Genomic DNA, 25,207 nt, shown 5'->3' with positions numbered 1-25,207 from the left:
TGTGGTCTCTCTCTCTCTCATTCTCTCAAAATATCTTGGTTTTCTGTACTCACTCTCCTTCTTTCTTTTTATCATGTGTCAATCAATCTGTTAACCAAGAGGGTTACTAAGTGACTAATGGGTGGGTAGCATATACAATGTGGATATACTGGACAAAGGAATGACTCACATCATGGATGGGATGGAGCAAGATGGTGCTAGTTTTCATCATACTACTCAGCAGGTTGCACAATTTACAACTTATGAATTGTTTATATCTGGAATTTTCCATTCAAAATTTTTGACTGTAGTTGACTGTGGGTCACTGAATCTGCATTAAGTGAAACTGTGGATAAGGGAGTACTACTGTACAGATAGTCCTCACTTCGCATGGTGGTATGAGACCATTAAAATGCCTGTGAAAGCTGAAACCAGGCAAAGTGATCCTAATAATCGATAAGAAAAATTACCACTGTTCCGTGACCTTTAAAAATTTTTGTTAACACATTAAAAACTTTCCTATGGTTCATCACAAAGGTATAGAATAATTTTTAAAAATAGTAAAACTAATATTTATTTAGTACATCGTAATTTAAAACATTAGCAACATTGAGAATTGAAGTGTTTTATTTCTTTGTAAAAATTTATCAAGGGTAGTTTGAACAGTGGTCACCTTCTTTTTGCCATTATATAACTTGCAATGTAGAGTGAATATCTTTTCTATACTTTTAGCAGTTACATTCCTTACTAAGTCCAGATCAGATACTGTATTTCGAGCACCTGATGGCAAGGTGCATAAATGCTCAGGTTCTTTGAAAACCTAAGACACTCTGATACAGAAAAGAACGAAGATATAAAAGAATGAAGAGACAAGCAGAAGACTTACATTGTATTGATGATTAGCAACAGGTTTGTAATTGGTTGTTACAACTTTTTCCAGCTGTTGTGATAGCCTCACAGGTTTGGAAGACTCTTCTATTTGCAATCTGAAAAATAATATAAGGCATTATTAACACTCTTGTTTAGCAGAGTGAAATATGAAGAGTTATTATTTCTATAATTCTTCTTATTCAATGACAACTAATAGATAAAAAGGTAACCTCAGAGGATACACTAGCACTAATACTTTAAAAATGCACTGAATATACATGACTATAATGTAGAAACCAGTACCTAAGCTAAACATACAAACTATTACAAAGCCAGAACGTACTTTTCACCGCTTATTATATAGGCAAATCTTTTTTTTTTTTTTTTTTGAGACGGAGTCTCGCTCTGTCGCCCAGGCTGGAGTGCAGTGGCCGGATCTCAGCTCACTGCAAGCTCCACCTCCCGGGTTTACGCCATTCTCCTGCCTCAGCCTCCCGAGTAGCTGGGACCACAGGCACCCGCCACCTCGCCCAGCTAGTTTTTTGTATTTTTTAGTAGAGTCAGAGTTTCACTGGGTTAGCCAGGATGGTCTCAATCTCCTGACCTCGTGATCCGCCCGCCTCGGCCTCCCAAAGTGCTGGGATTACAGGCTTGAGCCACCGCGCCCGGCCTATATAGGCAAATCTTAACCACTAAAACCAAGAAGCTAATCAGCCTCCAATTTCTGGGGAAAAAAAATCTTCATGTAAAAATAAATCATCTTAAATTACATAGTATAAAATCAATCAAGTTATTAATTCAAAATGTCTACTCAGCTGATAAAAGATAAAGGCAAATAGAGAATATATCAACACTCAAGGTTCACTGAACAGCACAGATAGAGAACATTTTTATAATCACAGAAACATCTACTAGACAGCACTGCTCTAGAACTGCTGCAGGACACCATCTAAATGGATCCTGTCTCTACAAAAAATTAAGAAAAAACAATTAGCCAGGCACAGTGCCTGTAGTCCTAGCTACTCAGGTGGCTGAGGTGGTAGGATCACTTGAGCCTGGGAGGTCGAGGCCACAGTGAGCTGTGATTGTGCCACTGCACTCCAGCCTGGGCAACAGAGTGAGACCATGTCTCAGGAAATAAAATATAACTCAAAACACTGCTTTTGAAAATATATGCCACCATATATAGTATATTATAAAACATACTAGTTGACTAGTACATGTATATTTAAGTAGCAATCTTAGGATATTTTGTTTTATGTTAAGTATAGAAAGACTCATAATCATTTACTTATTTAGAAAATTAATTCACTTCGTAGATCAGCACAGTAAATTTAAAAAACTGTTTTAAGGAAGGAAAAGTACAGCTTTCTAAGCCAACTATTTTTAATGATGCAAAAGTTATCACTGTACCTTTTAAACTCATCAGCAAGATATAAAAATACAAGATTGTAATATATTTAAGAAAACTGCATAACATATCTAGTTAAATTATAATTGAAGAGTAAGTGTAAAACATAAGCATTTTTGGACAAAAGCTTATGTTTATTATTTATAGATCCTCATTGAGAAACTACTCAAGAATTTATTTCAGTAAGAAGGAAAATGAATCCAACAGGAACCAGTGAGATGCAATGGTTACAGCAAAAAAAATTGAAAACCATGTTAGAAAATTGCCTTTAATTTAAAAAAAAAAAAGGCAGTTTTTTTTTGTTTTTTTTTTTTAAATGGTGAAACTAACATGAAAGATGAGAAGGAAAAGATCAGACTGGATGCATTTTAAGTTTGTTTTCTAAATGTTCTGCAATAAGTATCTATTACTTTTATAACCCGAAGAAGTACACTTTCTTAAAAAAAGAAGAAATACTATAATTTCTTGGATGGTTCATTTGAAAACCACAAAAATGCTGGCTATTAAAAAATAACATGAGTTTAACACTATGTATTATTTTATTTGAATGGGGCTTTAAATTCTTTGGATCAATAAAACAGAAACTAAAAACATTTCCATTTTAAATTCCTTCAAAAGCAGAATTAAGTATAAAAGGTGCTTGCTTGTATAACGTTCCTATTATTTAATTCCTTGGATGAAGATAATTCTGTATTTACTTCTGCTTATTTTCAGGTATATACTATCAAACTGCTGAGAAGATATAAGATATCTACCAACTGCCTTTTCAATTTGAAATCTAAAAATGTCATAGGTTTTGTTTTTACCATGATCCCCAAATTCAGTATACTCATTTCTGTATGGAAATGTAAATATTTAAATTATTCCAGTTATTTATAAATCCGTACTTATCCTTTAAATACATAAGATGACTTACTTTATAAAGTACAAAAAGTTCTCTGGAAGTGTCTTTAGAAACTTACTGGATATGTAACCATAAATAATACTTACAATTATACTTTGCTTTTCATGTGCCACATCCAGTTTCTATGGACATGGATTCAAGTTTTTTGCTAAGACTGAGAAATCAACTAGCTAGAGTCTAGAAGGGAGATGTGCGACCCAAGGATGGATTTAGATTTATGATTCTTCGATGGCCTCTTACTATTCTCAGGGTGCAGCACAAGTTCCTTCATAGGACTTTAAGACTCTCTGGGATCTAGTCCCTGCGTATCTCTCCGGTTCTCCCTACCATTATCCTGTATCTGCCTCTGGCTGCAGCTGTGCCACAGCCAGACTCTGGAAGGAGCCTCTTGCTGTCAATCATCCAGCAAGTGTTTACTGGGTACCCACTTCTGCCAGGCACTGGGTTAGAGGTTGGAGACACAGCAGTAAAGACTTGCTCTAGTGGAAGACAAGCATTTAATACTATAATTAACTGCAGCACTGAAGATGAACAAGGGTGATGGAGGGATGGCAGGACAACTGACTGCATACTGATAACAAGAAAATACTAATCCCAATGTGTGCATTTTGAGGGTAAACTGGAGCAGAGCTGCTCATGCTTATGAGGTAAGGCGGGCTGGGCGTGGTGGCTCACACCTGTAATTTGGGAGGTGGAGGCAGGCAGATTACTTGAGGTCAGGAGTTCAAGACCAGCCTGGGCAACACGGTGAAACCCCGTCTCCATTAATACTACAAAAATGAGCTGGACATGGTGGTGCATGCCGGTAATCCCAGCTAGTCAGGAGGCTGAGGCATTAGAATCGCTTGAACCCAAAAGGCGGAGGTTGCAGTGAGCCAACATCGTGCCACTACACTCCAGCCGGGGCGACAGAGTGAGACTCTGTCTCAAAAAAAGAAAAACAAAAAAGAAGAGATAAGACAAAAAGATTAGGTGGAAATGATTCCTCTGAGGAAAGTTATGTCAAAGCTTCTAAGAGATAAACCTTCAGAGAGAGAAAAATGATTGAAGACAGATACAGGAATGTTTACAAAGTGTCAGGACAGCTAAATGTGTTAACCTGGTGGGGGGTGGAAGTGGTGGGAAACACAGCTAAGTGTCAGTCTGTTTCTGAACATACCTATGTCCTAATCTTAGCCTCATCCCCCTCTAATGCAATCAGCTCTCAGGGGTTTGGCCTCTCTAAATGGTAATCTGTTATGTTGCCACTAAATTATCTTCCCTGTTTCAGTCATCTTCCCTGTTTCAGTCATCTCCACAATTTGATCTTATGAGACATTCAAGGAAGGAGGCATGCACTAGCTCCTTCCTTCCATATTAAAGGATTGTTCCCATTACTTCACAATTTGAAATTTCCTCAGGGTTTCAGTTTGTTTAGTGAAGTGCTTCTTTATAAACGGTAGCTTATTCTGGTCACACTCTCACACTTGAATTTATTTGTAGCCACTGTATCCAGACTCAGGTTTATGTAGTATACTTTCAATTTTAATGCAACAATTCTAAAAGCCAATTTCATCACTCATACAGTGTCATGTAGTTTTTATCCTCAAAGCATTTAACCTTTTACATAAAGGAAAACACTGATTAAAAACAAAACAAAACAAAAACAAAACAAAAAATTTAAAAAAAAACAAAAAATTAAAAAATTTAAAAAAAAAACAAAACAAAAAAACAACTCATTTAAAAAATTTAACTGTTCTATTATACATTTAAAAGGAAACCACAAGGGTTTTAATTAAAAGAGGACATCTTATGATTCAAAACTGAAAAGGGTAATGCATGAACTGAAAATATAATAAAGAACTAAATCTTAAAGTACTTTAACTCACTTTGAATCATTTAAAATAATTTAGCAGGGTTCTTTACTTAACACTAAGTAATTCATTTAACACTATCTCATGAAGTGTCAAGAACAATTGGCAACTCCATTTCATCACTGAACAGTGTACTAAATTAAACATTACTGACCTCAATATGCTTTCAAAGTCAAGGTAAGGTTTATCTAGGTTTGGACAAAATAATATAATTTGGAAATACGTAGTTTGTAAAGCAGAACAACAAACTACATAGAGAGGTATCAGTCTGACCTGGGAGCGAGCTAAAAGGCTACCCTGACCATTTTTAAAAATGAGTCTCCACTTTTTCAGAAAATTAAAAAATACAGTGTTGTTTTCAAGAAACAGAAATAGAAAAATAATGGCCGATCACTTAGATACAGCCAGGCTACGTTTTACTTTATTTTGCAAACCACAAAAAAAATACTTGGTGCTGGCTGGGAGTGATGGTTCACGCCTGTAATCCTAGCACTTTAGGAGGCAGAGACAGGCAGATCGCCTGAGGTCAGGAGTTCAAGACCAGCCTGGCCAACAAGGTGAAACCCAGTCTCTCCCAAAAATACAAAAAAATGAGCTGGGCATGGTGGCAGGTGCCTGTAATCCCAGCTACTCAAGAGACTGAGGCAAGAGAATCACTTGAACCCAGGAGGCAGAGGTTGCAGTGAGCTGAGATCGTGCCACTGTACTCCAGCCTGGGCGACAAGAGCAAAATTTCGTCTCAAAAAAAACCAAAAACCAAAAAACAAAAAAAACTTGGTGCAAATTCAGAATATAAATACATATTCTTCAAGCCAGGACTAACCATGTCTTCTGGTATTCCCCACAGACATAGAGAAAGTGCTTGGAAACATACAGTACATTTATAAAATAATTGTTATGCTAGTCATAAATCATGCATATCTATTTGTCACAATGCAAGACTATTAAGTATCAAGTAACAAATTTAGTCAAGCTTGAACTAGAATTCATTCTAATGAAATAAAACTCCATTTATTTAAAAAAATCAGGCCTGGCACTGTGGCTCACACCTGTAATCCCAGCACTTTGGGAGGCTGAGGTAGGTGGATCACGAGGTCAGGAGTTCGAGACCAGCCTGGCCAACATGATGAAACTCCGTCTCCATTACAAATACAAAAATTAGCTGGGTGTGGTGGCACACGCCTGTAATCACAGCTACTCGGGAGGCTGAGGCAGGAGAATCGCTTGAACCCAGAAGGACGAGGTTGTGGTGAGCTGAGATCTCGCCAGTGCACTCATGCCTGAGCAACGGAGCGAGACTCCATCTCAAAAACAGACAAACAACAACAACAAAAACTGCAATTTTAATTTTAGGGAATTTTAGAATGGTATTCTTGGAGATTCAAGTTGGTGAAGTATGAAAGTAGTCCCTAAATTATTTGCCTGAGTTATAACATCAAAAACACTAAAATACTTGGGAAAAAATAAAATACAGGATACAGGTGGCCGGGTGCGGTGGCTCATACCTGTAAAGCAGAGGCAGGTGGATCACGAGGTCAGGAGATCAAGACCATCCTGGCTAACATGGTGAAACCCCATCTCCACTAAAAATACAAAAAATTAGCTCGGTGTGGTGGTGGGCGCCTGTAGTCCCAGCTATTTGGGAGGCTTAGGCATGAGAATTGCTTGAAGCCAGGAGGCGGAGATTGCAGTGAGCTGAGATCGCACCACTGCACTTCAGCCTGGGTGACAGAGACTCCATCTCAAAAACAAAACAAACCAACAAAAAAGCCAGGTATCTGTCTAACAGAATAGCTTATATTCAGGAAGCTTAATTTAATTTAATTTGAGATAGGGTCTCTCTCTGTCGCCCAGGCTGGAGTGCAGTAGCGTGATACCAGCTCACCACAGCCTCTGCCTCCCAGCCCAGGTTAAAGCGATTCTTCGGATTACAGGAATGCACCACCATACCTGTTTTTTTTGGTTTGTTTGTTCTGTATTTTTAGTAGAGACAGGGTTTCGCCATGTTCGTCAGGCTGGTCTCGAACTCCTATCCTCAAGTGATCTGCCCGCCTTAGCCTCCCAAAGAGCTGGGATTACAGGCGTGAGTCACCATGCCCAGCCAAGAAGGAAAGGGGGCATGAGGCATAAAAGCTTATACATTGGGTACAGTGTACACTATTTGGGTGATGGGTGCCTCAGAATCTCACAAAGCACCACTAAGGAAATTACTCAAGTAACCAAACACCACCTGTTCCTCAAAAACCTACTAAAAACTAAAAACAATTTTTTTTTTTTTTTTTTTAAAAAGAATAACTGGGCTCAGATTTCTGGCTTCAGCAACTATAAGCAGGGTAGACAGACTACATCACTGTAAAACTGTTTCCTATGGGACTCACCATATTTTACTAGAAAATTTGTAAATTACATGCTCCATTTTCAGATGTAGAAAAACTATTCCAGTTGAAAATGAGAGAAGAAAAATTACCACCTTCTATTTTGAATTCTTAATGTTTTACACAAAGATATCAGTTTCTCTTTCCGCCTCACACTTACATTAAAATAGATACAAACATCTGATGTAGAAAGCTTCAAGAGTAACTCTTTTCTCCGGACAAGAAATAAGGACCAGCTGGGCACAGTGGCTCATGCCTGTAATCCCAGCATTTTGGGAGGCCGAATCACTTGAGGTCAGGAGCTCAAGACCAGCCTGGCCAACATGATGAAACTCCATCTCTACTAAAAATACAAAAAATTAGCCAGGCATGGTGGCTCACGTCTGTAATCCCAGCTACTTGGGAGGCCGAGGCAGGAGAATCGTTTGAATCCAGGAGGTGGAGATTGCAGTGAGACAAGATTGCGCCACTGCACTCTAGCCTGGGCAACAGAGTGAGACTCTGTCTCAAAAAAAGAGACAGAAATAATGACTAACAATGACTATCATTGTATAACCTTGGTCATATAAAATTAAATAGCTTTGTTACTACTATAAGGAAACAGTCAAGATCAACTTCTTGAATTACTAGTCTTTCTATTATTATTATCTAAAGAGTAAGTTTTAGCTCATATTTTTTCCCATCAAAAAAACAAAGCTCAAGGGCTACCTAGCATAGAAATACAACATGAATAAAATGACAACTGTAACAAAAATAAAACATTTAAAGAACACTTACTGTGTGCTGCAAACTGTGGTAAGAACTTTTCCCGTATCATCTCAATATCATTTTTTCCTCACAGTAAGCAAAAACAAAACAAAATCGGATTTTTCTCTTTTCAATCTAGGGTTCATGAGATTAATCCTAACTCTATATGGTCCCAAAAAGGCCGTGTAACAGAATAAAATCTCTAACTAAAATCTCATGGAACTTAGTTCAAAGTAATTTCTCCTTGACAGTCATCAGCCTCCCTACAACTAACACAATTCTATACACACACACAAAGAGCACATTCTCCTCTACAACACTGAAAAAAAGATTCCTAGTAAGTCAATGTCACCAAGTCATTGGGACATAACCATGGTTATAATTACCCTTGTCAAAATTACACTTGGGCCACTGTATCTGCACACTGGTGACTTGCAGTTCAATAAACTGTGGATAGAAAATATTTGTTTAAAAAAACCAAGAAACTGGCTGGGCACAGTGGCTCACGCCTATAATCCCAGCACTTTGGGAGGCCAAGGCTGGCGGATCACTTGAGGTCAGGAGTCTGAGACCAGCCTGGCCAACATGGTGAAACTGTGTCTCTATTAAAAATACAAAAATTAGCCAGGTGTGGTGGCAGCTGCCTGTAATCCCAGCTACTCAGGAGGCTGAGGCAGGAGAATCGTTTGAACCCAGGAGGTGGAGGCTGGGTAACTGCACTCCAGCCTGGGTGACAAAGCAAGACTCCGTCTCAAAAAACAAACAAAAACCCCAAAAAACAACAATAAAACAAAATGAATTAAAAAAAAAAAAAAACCAAAAAAACAGTATAACCACTACTTACACAGCATTTACATTGTGTTAGGTATTGTAAGTAATCAAGAGATGATTTAACATATCCGTCCCCAACCTTTATGGCACCAGGGACTGGTTTTGTGGAAGACAATTTTTCCACCAACAGTGTGGAGGGTGTGGCAGATGGTTCTGGGATGAAACTGTTCCATTCCAGATCATCAGACATTAGTTAGATTCCCATAAGGAGCATGCAACCTAGATCTCTCGTATGTGCAGTTTACAGAAGGGCTCATGCTCCTTTGAGAATCTAATGCCACTGCTGATGAGAAAAGAGGCGGAGATCAGGCAGTAACGCTCACTTGCCCCTGCTCACTCCTCCTGTGTGGCCTGGTTCCTAACAGGCATGGACCAGTATGCAGCCCAGGTGTTGGGGACCCCTGATTTAAAGTACACAGAAGGATGCAGGTAGGTTATATGCAAATACAACACGATTTTATATAAGGGACTTGTGCATCCAAGAATTTTGGTATCTGAGGGTGTCCTGGAATCAATCCCCTGGGGATACCAAGAAACAACTGTACTTCATTCTTACATTTTGTGAAAAGTTATGTACTATACTGAGAATTTAATTTGCAAATTACTCTGTATATTCTGAAAACATAAAATCCATGTAATAAAAATAATAGTAGCACATACATCTTCCAAATATTTTATAGGATGAACAGTGGTAAGACCTAACTAAATGAAAAAAGGCCAAACTCTCAACCTAAACTGCTGGCAGGTTTGGAAGAGAAATCTGTAAGTTTTAGCCAATAAATCCTCCATTTATCTCATTTGTAAGTACAGCAATTCTCATATAATAGCAATTCCATAAATATTCTGTAAGCAAATGGATAAATGACACCTTTGTTAGACAATTAGATCACAAAGAAAAAGGCTGAGTCCCATATTAACAAATACCATAATTCTGCCTAATTTTATACATGTGGACTATTTTCATGTCTAAGCAAAAGCCCTAATACTGCCTTGCTAATTTCATTATCAACGGAATTAAACAACTACAAAAACTCTAAACAACAAATGTTTCCACCAGCAACTGTCAATGTAAAAGTCATTTAAAAACATAAATATATCACTTCAGCATTCATCTATCTTTTGTGCATTTGATTGCAATTTGTTATTTTTTAAAGGATAGGTTCTACAAAAGAAAGTGTATTTTCTAAACATATGTATTTCATTTTTGAAAGGGGGAGATGGAGGCTGATATTTTTAGGGTGAAAGAAGGAAAAAAGTTTTCATGGCAAGAAGCAGGAAGAGCAGTAGAGTGCTGAGACTGCCCGTGAGTGACAGCAAACACACTTGGCCCAAAGTCAGTTTAAAAAAAAAAAAAGAAGTTACAGCAGAAGGCGCAGCTTGGAAGAAGGCAGACAGAAGGCTGGGAGAAAGTCCAGGTGAAGTAACAGGGTGAGGGCTGAGCTGATTTACGAATGTGAAAAAGTTATGAAGAAGCCTAGTTTTAAAATAGTACCTTTATAGGAAGTTTCAGTATTTTGGGAGTAAGCTGTTTTTCAGAGGACTGCAATAGTAAGTATATATCAATCTATTAGAATGTGAATCTAAGTGGCAATGAGGAAATTTTAGAGCTTTGAATTAACAAGTAAATGTATTATATCCTTATCTGGCAGGGCTACTAAAGGGATTGCAGATAGTAAATATTAAATGACTTGGGCAAGCATCTCTGGAAATATTTATTAATTATCTGTAAGCTTCATGAAAACAGGGACCATGATCATATGCCTAGGGCCCAAAACAGGCATGTAAAACCCAGTGTGTTGAATAAACAAATAACGGGGAAAAAAGAAAAGTCTCAGGCTCCATTTCATTAGAGAGGGTTATCTGGTTTTCAAATCATAAGGCTTACAGTAATATAGGTTAACATTTAGATTCAGCATTTAAGAGAATAGATATAAAATGCATTAAGGCTTGCTTTTCACTCTGTAGGAAATAGCCAGTAAAGGAAAATACTCCATTGTTGACTTGAACTGTCCAATATGGTAGCCACTAGCCGTATGTGTCTATTTAAATTAATTAAAAATATATAAAATTAAGAATTCACCTCCTCAAGGACACTAGCCACCTTTCAAGTGCTTGTCACATGTAGCTAGTGGCTATCATACTGGACAACAAAAATACAACACACTTCTACCACTGCAGAAAGTCTATTGGATGGTGTAAGAGAATCACAAACTCAAATGTCTACAGGGGCCTGTCCAGTGCAGTAGGACATAAGAGAGAGAGGGTGGGGCTAGAGCAAACCAGAAAATAGATAATGTGCTCCACCCCAGGTGGGTAGCAAGTCCTCAGTTCTAGCTGGTTATCACTCTGTAGGAATGTAGGCACAGTATTTATTATCAGATCTTCTAATTATTTAAGAATGCAGATATATATATATATATATTATATTTATTTACTTTTTTTTTAGGCAGGGTCTCGTTCTGTTGCCCAGGTTGGAGAGTGCAGTGGTCTGTGGTACGATCACGGCACACTGCAGCCTCAACCTCCTGGGCTCATTTGATCCTCCTGCCCCAGCTGCCCTAGTGGCTGGGACAAAAGGTGCATGCCACCACGCCCGACTAATTTTTGTAATTTTTTTTTTTTTTTTTTTGTAATAACAGGGTTTTGCCATGTTGCCCAGGCTGGTCTCAAACTCCTGAGCTCAAGTGATCCGCCCACCTGGGTCTCCCAAAGTGCTGGGATTACAGGTATGAGTCACCATACTCAGCCAAGAATTTACAATTTTCTTTCCTTTTTTTGAGAGGGAGTTTCCCTCTTGTTACCCAGGCTGGAGTACAATGGCATGATCTCAGCTCCCTGCAACCTCTGCATCCCAGGTTCAAGCGATTCTCCTGCCTCAGCCTCCCGAGTAGCTGGGATTACAGGCACCCACCACCATGTCCGACTAATTTTTGTATTTTTGGTAGAGACAGGGTTTTGCCATGTTGGCCAGGCTGGTCTTGAACTCCTGACCTCAGGTGATCCAACCACCTTTGCCTCCCAAAGTGCTGGGAATACAGGTGTGAGCCACTCTGCCTGGTCGGTAATTATAATTTTCTGTGAAATCATTTAACAAACATTGCTAACTAATTCAATTTTTTAAATGAGCAATTCTCCCATACCAAACCAAACCAACAGAAAACCCTTTCAAAACCAAAAACATACACCAGCTATACCAGGTCACTAGTTGGCTGTTCTGATCTCTATATATCTATATTCCAGGGGTTTTTCACTTTAAACAAAGCAGCAGCAAAGAGTTATTACTAGAAGCAGCAAAGTCATGACACAAGTGGGAAATAACCACTGGCATCAAGACTACAGTCAATGAAAGGAACAGCAATTCCCTTCCCCTCCATCCCTGTGCTCCCATCCTAAGGTGAATCCATGAGTTGGCTGATGGGCTTTCCTAGACTGTTCTTAGGAGAGTGCATGGCAGTTGGTGTTCAGGCCAAGAAATAAAAAAAAAAAAACAAAACAAATCCCTCTACATAATACAGAAATTGGATCATTTTTGGCATATAAAACCAGCATCTTCATAGGGTTCAACCTAATAGCTTCCTCTTAGTGAAAGACTTAATACTGACTTGAATTCTTCTACATGAGAATATAATTCAAATCCCTAACTAAGTCCCAGCAGAACTGTGACATGCCCATGACCATAAAGCTTGTAAGGGGCAGAGCAGGGAGAAAAATTCAAATTCCTTGTTCTGTGTTCATCACCTGTATCATAATTGCATCTTAGATATAAGGAAGCAATGTAGGCATCTTTTCAAGCTTATTAACTATATACTATCCCAATTTAAAATATTTATAGCTATTTAAGAAAATATATAATGTCCACACTATGTCCATTACATGCCATAAAAATATGGCAGCTTACAGTTTTGGGTAATTTCTTATACATCTGATTCAAATGTGTTCCAAAGAGGCCTATGCCCAGTGAGGGAATGATGAGTCACACTGGACTTTGTTTTCTCCAAGATTTCTGTTAGAAACAACAAGCATCCACAAGTTTTTGGTATTTGTTGAGTAAGGTCAAATAGATGACAGACTAATGGAGTCTTTTTGTTCGTGTCTTGTTTTTTTTTTTTTAAATTACTGCCTAACTTCTGTTTTTCAAAGAAACACTGTAAGACTGTCAATCCACTGCCTAACTTTCACTTCTCTAGGAAGAGTATATCACCAGCATTCCAGAGTCACTATATTACCTCTGTTAGCTAGACAACACAAGATCTCCACTAAACAGTCCAAAATATAAGCATCTTACCTTATGATCAGAACATTTCGACTATCTTACCTAGCTTCCTTATCTCTTAGATATCTTTCCTTTTGAAATATCTGTATCTGGAACTTGAAGATATGTTCAGGGGATACTTTTACCTTAAGCAGTGGCGTTACTTCTAAGTCACCAGCACTCTGGTTGCAAACAAGCACACAGATGCCAAAACTGGGGAGGGGCCGGGGAGGCAGGCAGCTCACCTAACAACTGCTTCTCATGAATCTGTGAGCAGCAAGATACCTAAGACTGCACTGCCCAGAGATTTTGTCCAAATAATTATACATTTTGGTTACTTTCAATTTATTCACTGCAATATATGTATATTTTTTTCTTCTCCCCCTCCTTTTTTTTTTTTGAGACAGAATTTCACTCTTGTTGCCCAGACTGGAATGCAATGGTGCGATCTCGGCTCACCGCAACCTGTGCCTCCCAGATTCAAGCGATTCTCCCACCTCAGCCTCCCAAGTAGCTGGGACTTAGAGGTATGCACCACCACGCCTGGCTAATTTTGTATTTTTAGTAGAGACGAGGTTTCTCCATGTTGATCAGGCTAGTCTCGAACTCCCAACCTCAGGTGATCCGCCCGCCTCAGCCTCCCAAAGTGCTGGGATTACAGGCGTAAGCCACCGCGCCAATTTTTTTTCTTTACTTCAAGTCAGGCATGAACTATCATGCTACTTAATGAAAGTAAACTGCTTTTCATCTTGGAAAGTTCGGATTCCAAAATAAACGTGTGTGTGACAGGGAAGAGGAATGAGGGAGTGGGAAGAGGGAGGGGAGGCAGAAGGGACAGCATGTGATGGAAGAAACTCTTTACTGCTAATGCTTTTCCTGTTAAGTAGGCACTCTAGACACTATTTTAGTACAGGCATAAAGCAGAAATATATGAGGGGAAAAAACGCTGAGCTGATCAGGGACCATTTATTACTCCTCAATACATGACCAAGTGGCTATTCTTTCCATGATAGAAATAAAATCACCTTAAACTCCAACGGATGATGAATGAGAAAATACTTGAGTTTTATTCTTTAAAAACTTTTCAGGCCAGGCGCGGTTTGGGAGGCTGAGGTTGGGAGTCTAAGATCAGCCTGGCCAACATGGTGAAACCTTGTTTCTACTAAATACACAAAAAATTAGTCAAGTGCAGTGGTGCGCACCTGTAATCCCAGCTACTCTGGAGGCTGAGGCAGGAGAATGGCTTGTACCTGGGAAGCGGAGGCTGCGGTGAGCTAAGATCACGCCACTGCACTCCAGCCTGGGCTACAGAGTGAGACTTCAATTCAAAAACAAACAAACAAAAACCTTTTCAAACTCTAACTCCAAATAAAGTGCCTAAATAATTTGATATGGTTCCCAGGAGTGGGGATGAAAGCTTTTCTATCAGAAGAATCAGTAATATTTATAACTCAATATTAAAGAGAGTAAAAATGAAGTATCTTTTGTTTTCAGATCCATGCCAGTAATTTTGCTTTAAAAATTAGAGACTAAAGCAAACAAAACAGCCTTAAATAATACTTGGAGTAAAAGAATGTACCGTGGTATGGCAGGTCTGAAACCAAGCTCTGGTTTTAAGTTCCAGTTCCATCCCTAGGTGTGATCTTGGTCAAGTTATTCAACTTCTTTAGTCCTTTGGTGCTCTCATGGAAAACAATGAGAATTGCAACAGAAATAAGTGAGATAATCTTTATAAAACACTTAGTAAATGGCCTGTCCCATAGTATGTATTCAGTATATTTTAACTTTTATTGCACATCTTATTATCATTCCAGTACCCATATTGAACAGAAATGTATGGGAGTTATTTGAATAAGCACAACTTTTAATATTTATTTAGTTTATATATTGGATTTTAGAATCAAAACTTGTAAAATCTGTGTTCATCCTTTATGTATTCTGATAGGGGATATTTAGCTATATTAGATCAAAAAGTATTTTATCTCTTCCGATGTTTCAAAGATTAAAAAAATTTCTTCCTAAATGTCATTCAGCTGCAGGTAAAACATGTAATGTTCATGGAAGTGCTAATTATAACCAACTATAATTTAACCACAACACCCAAAAACATAAAAATATGGCAGCTTACAGTTTTGGGTAATTCCTTATACATCTGATTTAAATAATTCAGTAATCTTTAGGTATATTTTTTAGATTTAATCTTTTAAGGTACTCAAATCAATTTCTCATACGACTTTCAACCAGTAGTGAATAGAATGTCTGAGTTTAACAGAAGTAGAAAAAATCATTTCATTGGAACATCTCCTGAAATTATAAACATTACTCATGATAACCATTTATTTAAACTAGTCTCAAAATTTTTTCTCAATATTCCTTGTCATATTAAAATATGACTCAAGGTTATATAATTTTCTTCACAGGAGACAGGGTCACTTTCAGACAAACTGCATAATGGGTGCAAATGAATAAAAAGCAACTGTTTTATTCCTCTTCTGCTCTTTATCATATCATAATTATCTATTTTACTTAGACTAGTGTCCCCATTTTTCACTTCCTTGACCCTTTTGGTTGATTTTTCTATATAGCTCTAGATTATTTCATATGCACTGTTTTACCTCAACAGTCAGAAGGGCTAATGCTTTTAGGGAACACTAAACAATAACACTTAGGCACCGTTCCTTCCATAATCCCAAAAGATTAGATTTTTATACTCCACACTAATCTACACTGAGCCTCATAAACGTGTGTGTGTGTGTGTGTGTGTGTGCGCGCGGCGGGGGTGGGCAGTGAGGAATCAATTTAGAGAGCACTTAGCAATCTTCTCGACACTATCATTTCACTATACACAACTCAGGAGACTTCACTATCCATTTCTTCTCCCAGATTATTTTCATAAATATAAAGTGAGTTATGCCTAAGTACTAATTCTAGGGCCTCCTACTGTTTAAACTCTCCCATTTAGATAAATAAGTAATTCACTTCCGCCATTTGATTCTTTGCCAACTCCCCATCTACAAGAGTTCACAAAGTCCCATGATGGTATGTATGACTCAGAGGATGAACAGTATAGGGGAACTGCAGGCCATAGACAGTAGGCCAGTTCAGTGTGATGTATGTGGAACTACCAAGCCCTTGAATATTCTCAAGTCACATCATACAAATTTTGATTAGAAATACTTGGGAAATGAGCCGGGCGCGGTAGCTCACGCCTGTAATCCCAGCACTTTGGGAGACCGAGGCGGGTGAATCACGAGGTCAGGAGATCGAGATCATCCTGGCTAACACGGTGAAACCCTGTCTCTACTAAAAATACAAAAAATTAGCCAGGCGTGGTGGTGGACACTGTAGTCCCAGCTACTCATGAGGCTGAGGCAGGAGAATGGCGTGAACCCGGGAGGCAGAGCTTGCAGTGAGCTGAGATCGCGCTACTGCACTCCAGCCTGGGCGACTGAGCGAGACTCCGTCTCAAAAAAAAAAAAAAAAAAAAGAAATACTTGGGAAATGAATTCTTTCTCTAGAAAACAATTAAATGCAATCTAGATAGTGGCATTAGGCACAAGACTACCACAAAAAGACCTCCTTTCCATCCCTCTTTTCTATTTTTGTAATTGGTTTTTGTACTTTTTCTGCTAAACAGTAAAATCTTACAGCAACAGCTAATATAGAAAATAAAGTATATGGCCAGGCGCGGTGGTTCACACCTGTAATCCCAGCACTTTGGGAAGCTGAGGGGGCAGATCACCTGAGGTCAGGAGTTTGAGACCAGCATGGTCAACAAGGTGAAACCCCGTCTCTACTAAAAATACAATAAAATAAATAAATAAATAAATAAAATAAAATTAGCCAGATGTGGTGGTGGGTGCCTGTAGTCCTAGCTACTCGGGAGGCTGAGGCAGGAGAATCACTTGAACCCGGGAGGTGGAGGTTGCAATGAGCCAAGATCACGCCACTGTACTGCAGCCTGGGCAACAGAGCGGGACTCTATCTCAGAAAAAAAAAAAAAAGGAAAGAAAGAATATAGATATAATTTCAATTTTTACTTAATCATATCTCCATTTAATTTGCTAATTTCATTAGCATTTCAAACTGCTAATCAAACATTAGAAACAAAAATAAAGGTAAGTGCCTCCCCCTACATTTGTCCTTAAGAAGTCAAGAAGAAAACTCAAGTTAAGCCTATCCTGTGCCAAAATGATGAACCATAATGCATTACTTGTTAGATAACGTAACAGTTTTTCCTTTTCATTAAGAACTGAAATGTAGTCATTAAGGACGAAGTTTGGTTTTGAGAATTTAGTCTCACAAACATTAATTTTTAAATAAAATTGTTTAAAAATTAAAAGAGAAACTGCTGGAAATTACCGGTAATATAATAAAATTAATTCCGTTTCATACCAGAAACACTAATGTTTATAAGTTTGCCATACTGACAAAGTGCTGATAATAATTATTACTCTAAGATTTTCTATTTTCACAATGTTGTCAGTTCATGTTATTAGCCTTCTCAATAAACATTCAACAATGACCACTTTTTTGTAAGTTGCCCAAAGTGTGTATTTACTAACTAACATGTAGGCTTGTGGTCTGGTATAGTCTGATACAAACATTCAACTATGACCAGGTTTTTTTTTTTTGAGATGCTGTCTTGCTCTTGTTGCCCAGGCTGGAGTACAATGGTGCAATCTTGGCTCACCCGCAAGCTCCACTTCCCGGATTCAAGCAATTCTCCCGCCTCAGCCTCCCGAATAGATGGGATTACGGGCATGCACCACCACACCCGGCTAATTTTGTATTTTTAGTAGAGACGGGGTTGCTCCATGTTGGTCAGGCTGGTCTCAAACTCCTGACCTCACGTGACCCGCGTGCCTCGGCCTCCTAAAGTGCTGGAATTACAGGCATGAGCCACCGCACCCGGCATGACCACCTTTTTGTAAGCTGTCCAAAGTGCATATTTACTAACTGATACACATAGGTTTCTGGTCTGGTAAAGTCTGATGAGGAATTATGCAACTCTGACATCAAATTTTTCTTTTATATTGAACCCATGGATAGATGTATTAAGAACTTAATACATTATTTTATAATTTTAATAAAATAAATATTTTTGTTATTAGTAGGGAAAAAAATTATAAAAATGTTTAAGCCAGTTTTTTTCCTAAATATACAAAATATCTGATTCCATTCCAACAGATTTTGTTAAAAAACTAGTCTTAGTACAAAAGCAATTAAACTTAGCATACAGGAAAAAGATCTGCGAACAAGATGCTTGTGAAAATAGTTGATGATTTATAAATCTAGACCCTGTATATTATTGTATGTGCACTGCTAGCTCTATTTACAAACAGCTTTATATTTCAGTCACTTATTTTATATCCTATAACAACTACAAAATGTAAGGGATATCAGACTATTCTTCACGTAGCTATGGTTAGTCACAGAATGACTATTATAGGACCAAAACAAATGTGTAAAAATGTTTTCTGCATCATCAACATGCATGGGTGGTAAAAATTATAATACAGGCTATTAAAGCCATAATGCATGTTCAATAAGTGATGGAGAAAATCTGTTTTATTTTTCTAAGCTGTTACTAAGATGATCTGGGTTGCTTATGGCCATCTTTGCAAATGTTGCTTTGGTAGACATCTTTATAGTGGGAGATGATGAGGTTGATTCACCAGTAGGAAAGTATAAACTCCTATATTATTTTTTTCCAACTGTGGCAATGGTGTTGTTTTTCATTTCTGTTTCTGAGACAGAGACTCGCTCTGTTGCCCAGACTGGAGTGCAGGGGCATGATCTCAGTTCACTGCAACCTCGGCCTCCTGGGCTCAAGTGATCCTCCCACCTCAGCCTCTTGAGTAGCTGGGACTATAGGTACACACCACCACACCCAGCTGACTTTTCTATACTTTGTAGAGATGGGGTTTGCCATGTTGTCCAGGCTGGCCTCAAACTCCCAGACTCAAGGGATCTTCCTGCCTTGGCCTCCCAAAGTGCTGGGATTATAGGTGTGGGTCACCATGTCCAGCCAGTAATTGTTTTATACTAAGTTGTATTCTCCTGTTTCCTCTATGACTGACTAAAGGTTCGTTCACAGTGTTGCGAGCTGAGGCAAGGGCAAAATCTGTGTCCATGCAACAGTCTACAGTGATATGCTCAAGTGGTAACCAAACCTACAGCCTTGGTTTCCTAGTAATATCCATTCAACAACTGAGTTAGGTAGGAACAAACGAAACATACATATCTGAATGAACGTGTGCCCATGTTTCTTCTGGTTCATTATGAAAACTAAGAAGGATTTGAGCCTGCTGTGGTTTTATACAAATCAAAATGAGAATATAGATGACTAAACGGAAGTGGACTTCTATGGATTTAATTCATTCTTATTGCAGAGATGGGGTCTCACGATGCTGCCCAGACTAGAATGGAGTGGCTTTTCGCAGGCACAATCATAGCATATTACTGCCTCAAACTTCTGGGCTCAAGCCTTGGCATCCCCAGTAGCTGGGAATACAGGCATGTACCACTGTACTCAGTTTTGTGGATTTAATGCATACACAAGGTAGAGCTTAAAATATGGAGTATGTTTCATAAAAGGAATTTAGATATAAAATGAACTTGGTAGTTTAAAGTGAGCCTTTACAAATTTTTAAGAGATGGTCAAGTGATCATCTTTACATCATTTAAGATTAGATCAGATTCTTGAAATTGTAAACACTATAACCGGGCACAGGCTACACTATCTTCTCCAAATAATGTCTATCAAAGAAAATGTATTTTCTGCAAAGTACACACTTACACTATGTGAAATCTGAAGGAGATACATTTAAAAAGTAAAAATATATTTATGTAACTGTTATGTTTCAGTAACGACTAAAGGAACTTATGGGTGGGTAGAAGGGAATGAGGTAATGTAGTTCAAGAAGCCTGACCTAACAGAAATTATAGAATGAAGACTGGAAAAATTACTGTAATGAGAAATATTTTTCTTTTTCTTTCTTTTTTCTGAGACAGGGTCCTTGCTTGTCACCCAGGCTGGAGTGCAGTGGCATGATCACAGCTCACTGCAGCCTCAACCTCCTGGACTCAAGCCATCCTCCTGCCTCAGCCTCCTGAGTAGCTGGGACTATAGGCACATGCCACCACACTCAGCTAATTAAAATTTTTTTTTATTTTTAGTGGAGACAAGATCTCACTGTGTTACCCAGGCTGGTTGTGAATTCCTGGGCTCAAGTGATCCTCCTGCCTCAGCCTCCCAAAGCGCTGAGATTACAGGCACGAGCAACCATGCCCAGCCAAGAAGTCTTTTCAATTTTCACATTATACTAAAAACTGAAGTCTTATAACCAGAATTATTCATTTAAAGCTAAGCACTCAATAAGTGATGGACAAAATCTGTTTTATTTTTCTAAGCTGTTACTAAGATGATCTGGGTTGCTCATGGCCATCTTTGCAAATGTTGCTTTGGTAGACATCTTTATAGTGGGAGATGATTATTATTATCAAGATTATTAAGCAATCTCAATTTCTAAAATCAACTTACTCCTAAAAATGTTTAGGTTAGAAATTCAGTAAGCTGCTTATGATGATGGAGGCCATATTTCTCCAGCCAGCTACTTTGATATATACAATTATGAATCATCTTTTTCAAGTTAAAATTTCTGTGATCCTATGACTATGTGATAAGTGCCAACGGAATACAACAGTGGGATCAAATAACTTCTATTCAGCAAATTTAAAAATACTATTCTGCAAAATTCCTGCTGCCTCTGAGCAGAAATCAGAATTATTAGCTGCATATCATGTCAAACTGCAGGAAGCTACCCAGGCGTACACTAACCGAGACACTGTTGCTATGGTGACTAAGTAAATATAGCAAATGGCTACTTCATTAGTGACTCCATAAAACTTTAAATGCTAGAAAAATAGATGGGAAATATCTGGCAGTATGTGGCTACCAATGTGAGCTGGGATTCAGAGAAAAATTCTTAAAAGAGAAGCTAGTTTTTAATATGCTGTTTGAAAATTAAGAAGAGGGATTCTTGTGCTAACTAGAGCCAAATCAAGCCAGAAAAAAAGAGAGAAAGAGTGGTCAACCTTTCAAGGAAAAGACCTTCATTTAGGACCAGCTGTGGTACTGATACTGATACTGAAGAGTGAAAGCCATCGGGAGTATCATTTAGGACTGCAAAACAGGAAAAGAGGACTCCCTATTGATTCACTGCTCTGTGGATGTGGTTTCAGGCCATATGGTCTCTCTCTCTCCATTGAGAGGATGAATAGGAGTGAGAGAATTTCTGTACATATTTCAACTTTGAATTCAAGAATGAAAATAGGCCGGGCGCAGAGGCTCCTGCCTGTAATCACAGCACTTTGGGAGGCCGAGGCGGGCGGATCATCAGGTCAGGAGTTCAAGACCAGCCTGGCCAATATGGTGAAACTCCATCTCTATTAAAAATACAAAAACTAGCTGGGCACACACCTGTAGTCCCAGCTACTCGGTAGGCTGAGGGAGAAGAATCGCTTGAACCCAGGAGGCTGAGGCTGCAGTGAGCCAAGATTGTACCACTGCACTCCAGCCTGGGCAACAGAGTGAGACTATGTCTCAAAAAAAAAAATAAAAATAATAAAAAAATAAAAATAAAAATAAAAATAAAAATAAAATAAACAAAAGAATAAGAATAAAAATGAAAAAATAAAAGCTGGATATGAACTTATGTGATACAATGACAAACAATTAATACTAGAATTGAACTTATCCTGAAGAAGTTAAATTATCTAGCATTCTGCATACTTCTACTCCAAAAAACAAAAGCTGCAAAAAAAAAAAAAAAAAAAAAAACACAAAACCCCACAAAAGCTGCAAACTAAAAAAAACCCAAACCTAAACACTTCTGTCTTATCCTTATGAATTTACATTGTCACTAAGAACTTTTCACTGACACCATGTAGGAACAAAAGATATTCTTACATATTAGTAGATAGTAGTGGTATTGTGACCTTTTGATGTTACAATGCCACATAAATAAAAATCCTAGTTCAAAGTAAAGTTATAATTACATGACATGTAGCTAGTTATGTATAACATGTCACTGTAAACAATTATATCTCAAAATGGACAATATATAAGCAGTACTAGTTTTAGTTAGACTTTTCACAAAACTACCAGCTATTTTTAAAAAAGACTGGCAATATATTCAACTTTCTGACTTGTAGTAAATACAAGACAATGCTATGGTGGTTTTTGTCCTTGCTTTTATATGTGTAAACCTTGAGAGGAAAAGCCATGCTTACCAAGTACCTCAATGTATCCTCCCCTATTTCTCCTATTAAAGTCCTTGTAATCCTGTCCTCTTTACCTCAGTAACTTGTGCACACCACCACACAAAAGATTCTCCTCCCAACCACCCTTTCTAGTACTTTCCAGTATATCCTCTGCCTTTCCAGTACTTTCTATCTGAATGGCTTTCTCATCAGCACTGCTTAAGACACCAATTAGTACCGGAGTTACCTCTCCTATCATCCTTTTTTTTTTTTTATTTTGAGATAGAGTCTTGCTCTGTCATCCTGGCTGGAGTGCAGTGGCATGATCTCGGCTCACTGCAACCTCAGCCTCAAGGGTTTAAGCGATTCTCCTTCCTCAGCCTCTGGAGTAGCTGGGATTACAGGTGCGTGCCACCATGTGCGGTTAATTTTTGTATTTTTAGTAGAGATAAGGTTTCACCATTGTTGGCCAGGCTGGTCTCAAACTCCTGACCTCAAGTGATCCACCCACCTCAGCCTCCCAAAGTGCTGGGATTACAGGCGTGAGTCACCACGTGAGGCCTCTCCTACCATACTTAAGCACCCTAACCACACATAGGTTGCCATTATTAAACTTTTTACCCTAATTTTCTATGTATTCTACCTTCCTTGTTAAACTGAAAGTACAGGGGCGGGGGGACAGGAGAAAAGAGGAGTGTGTGACCTGTATCTATCAGTCCTTCTAAGTGTTCTGAATATTTCTCAAATAAAATGTAAGAGGTGACAAAATGCATCCTTACATCACTACATTTTTTCTTCCGGCCAGGTTTCCTTTCTGTTGACAGCTCGCTAACATCTGGCCTTCATCATCTTTCCTACCTCACCTTTCTTTTCTTCACACTGGATTCTACACAACCTAATTTCTATTAAATATTAATACATATTTATACTATCTTCTCATGAGCCTCCTTCTATCCCCAACAAAAGCCTCTAATTTCAAACTAGTATCACATCTCTACCATCTCCCACAGCTTAAAGAGATAAGTATAATCACAGTGTGTAGGAAGAGCTGCCATGGAGAGATGAGTGAAGCACATGGGAAGAGGGGGCAGCTGCCTGGAGGAGGATAGGGAGGCTTTTCCGGAGGTGATGGCCTTGCTAGGAATTTGCTGTACAAAGAAGGCGGTGGTGGGAGGTGGGGGGAAGTAAGGGGCAGAAAAAAAGGGTGGTAAATTTCAGGAAGGGTGTGCAATCCACAGAAGCTCAAGAAAACAGAGGGAGAGAGAAAAAGAGGAAACGAGGGGAGGGGAAGGGAGAGGGGAGGAAGGGAGATGAGGAGAAGGGAGAGGAGGGGAAGAGCCGGTGCGGTGGCTCACGCCTGTAATCCCAGCACTTCAGGAGGCTGAGGTGGGTGGATCACCTGAGGTCAGGAGTTCAAGACCAGCCTGGCCAACATGATGAAACCCTGTCTCTACTAAAAGCTACAAAAATTAGCCAGGGTGTAGTGGAAGGCACCTGCAATCCCAGCTATTCCGGAGGCTGAGGCAGGGTTCATTTAAAAATGAGGATTGGGGCCGGGCACGGTGGCTCAAGCCTGTAATCCCAGCACTTTGGGAGGCCGAGACGGGTGGATCACGAGGTCAGGAGATCGAGACCATCCTGGCTAACATGGTGAAACCCCATCTCCACTAAAAAATACAAAAAAAAACTAGCCGGTTGAGGTGGCGGGCGCCTGTAGTCCCAGCTACTCGGGAGGCTGAGGCAGGAGAATGGCGTGGACCCCGGAGGCGGAGCTTGCAGTGAGCTGAGATCCGGCCACTGCACTCCAGCCTGGGAGACAGAGTGAGACTCCGTCTCAAAAAAATAATAATAATAAAAATAAAAATGAGTATTGGTCAGGTGTGGTGGCTCCATCATGCCTGTAATCCCAACCTTTCGGGAGGCCATGGCGGGCAGATCAACTGAGGCTGGAAGTTCAAGGCCAGCCTGACCAACATGGAGAAACCCTGTCTCTACCAAAAATACAAAATTAGCTGGGCATGGTGGTGCATGCTTGTAATCCCAGCTACTCAGGAGGATGAGGCAGGAGAATTACTTGAACCCAGGAGGCAGAGGCTGCGGTGAGACGAGATCACGCCACTGCACTCCAGCCTGGGCAACAAGAGCAAAACTCCGTCTCAAAAAAAAAAAAAAAAAAAAAAGATTAACTCTGGCAGCAATAAGGAGAATAAGGCAGGATAAGCATAGACTGGTGTTTAGGGAGAACAATACCCAAGAGATGAGAAGTTGTTCAGTGCCCGTGGGTTAAAGGGAAGAACAGTGTGTGAGCATGGTAAGCAGACAGATGCCACTGATCTCAAGAGGTTTCCGGAGGCCTAATGTAAGTCTGGCCCAGTGTCAGGTACTGCTCCAGAAATGAAAAGGAAAAAGCTACAACCTACTGGAGGGGTGGGCAAGACAGACTAGCAACCAAATGAAAGAGCTTCTGGAACGTCAAAGGATTCTTCATTGGTAATTCCCAGGATTTGTTACCTTGTTTTCTAGCCTTCAGTCCCCCTTCTTTGCATGGCAAACTCATCCCTTGGGCCATCACTTCCCCCAGAAAAATTTTCCCTTACTCCCGGGGCATTTGCACCATTTCCCCATGCACTTTACTCATCTCTCTACTGCAGAGGACTCAGGATTCCCACAGCCTCCTAAAAAGTAAGCACCGGTATGGTGTTAAAGAAGGAAAAATAA

The 25,207-nt window shown here is 39.2% G+C and overlaps 1 protein-coding gene across 1 annotated transcript in view; it reads right to left on the bottom strand.

Moving 5' to 3' along the window:
- Window positions 1-25,207, bottom strand: part of GTF2F2 (general transcription factor IIF subunit 2) — a 168,503-nt gene that overhangs the window by 31,065 nt on the left and 112,231 nt on the right. Inside the window, exon 6 of the mRNA XM_007960323.3 lies at window positions 866-965. Coding sequence (XP_007958514.2) covers window positions 866-965 — 100 coding nt within the window. The remainder of the gene's footprint in view (window positions 1-865; window positions 966-25,207) is intronic.

This window comes from Chlorocebus sabaeus, chromosome 3 (assembly GCF_047675955.1).
Source record: "Chlorocebus sabaeus isolate Y175 chromosome 3, mChlSab1.0.hap1, whole genome shotgun sequence".
Lineage (NCBI taxonomy): Eukaryota > Metazoa > Chordata > Mammalia > Primates > Cercopithecidae > Chlorocebus > Chlorocebus sabaeus.
The sequence above is the reverse complement of the archived record's forward strand: the minus strand, read 5'-3'. Positions and strand labels throughout refer to the sequence as shown.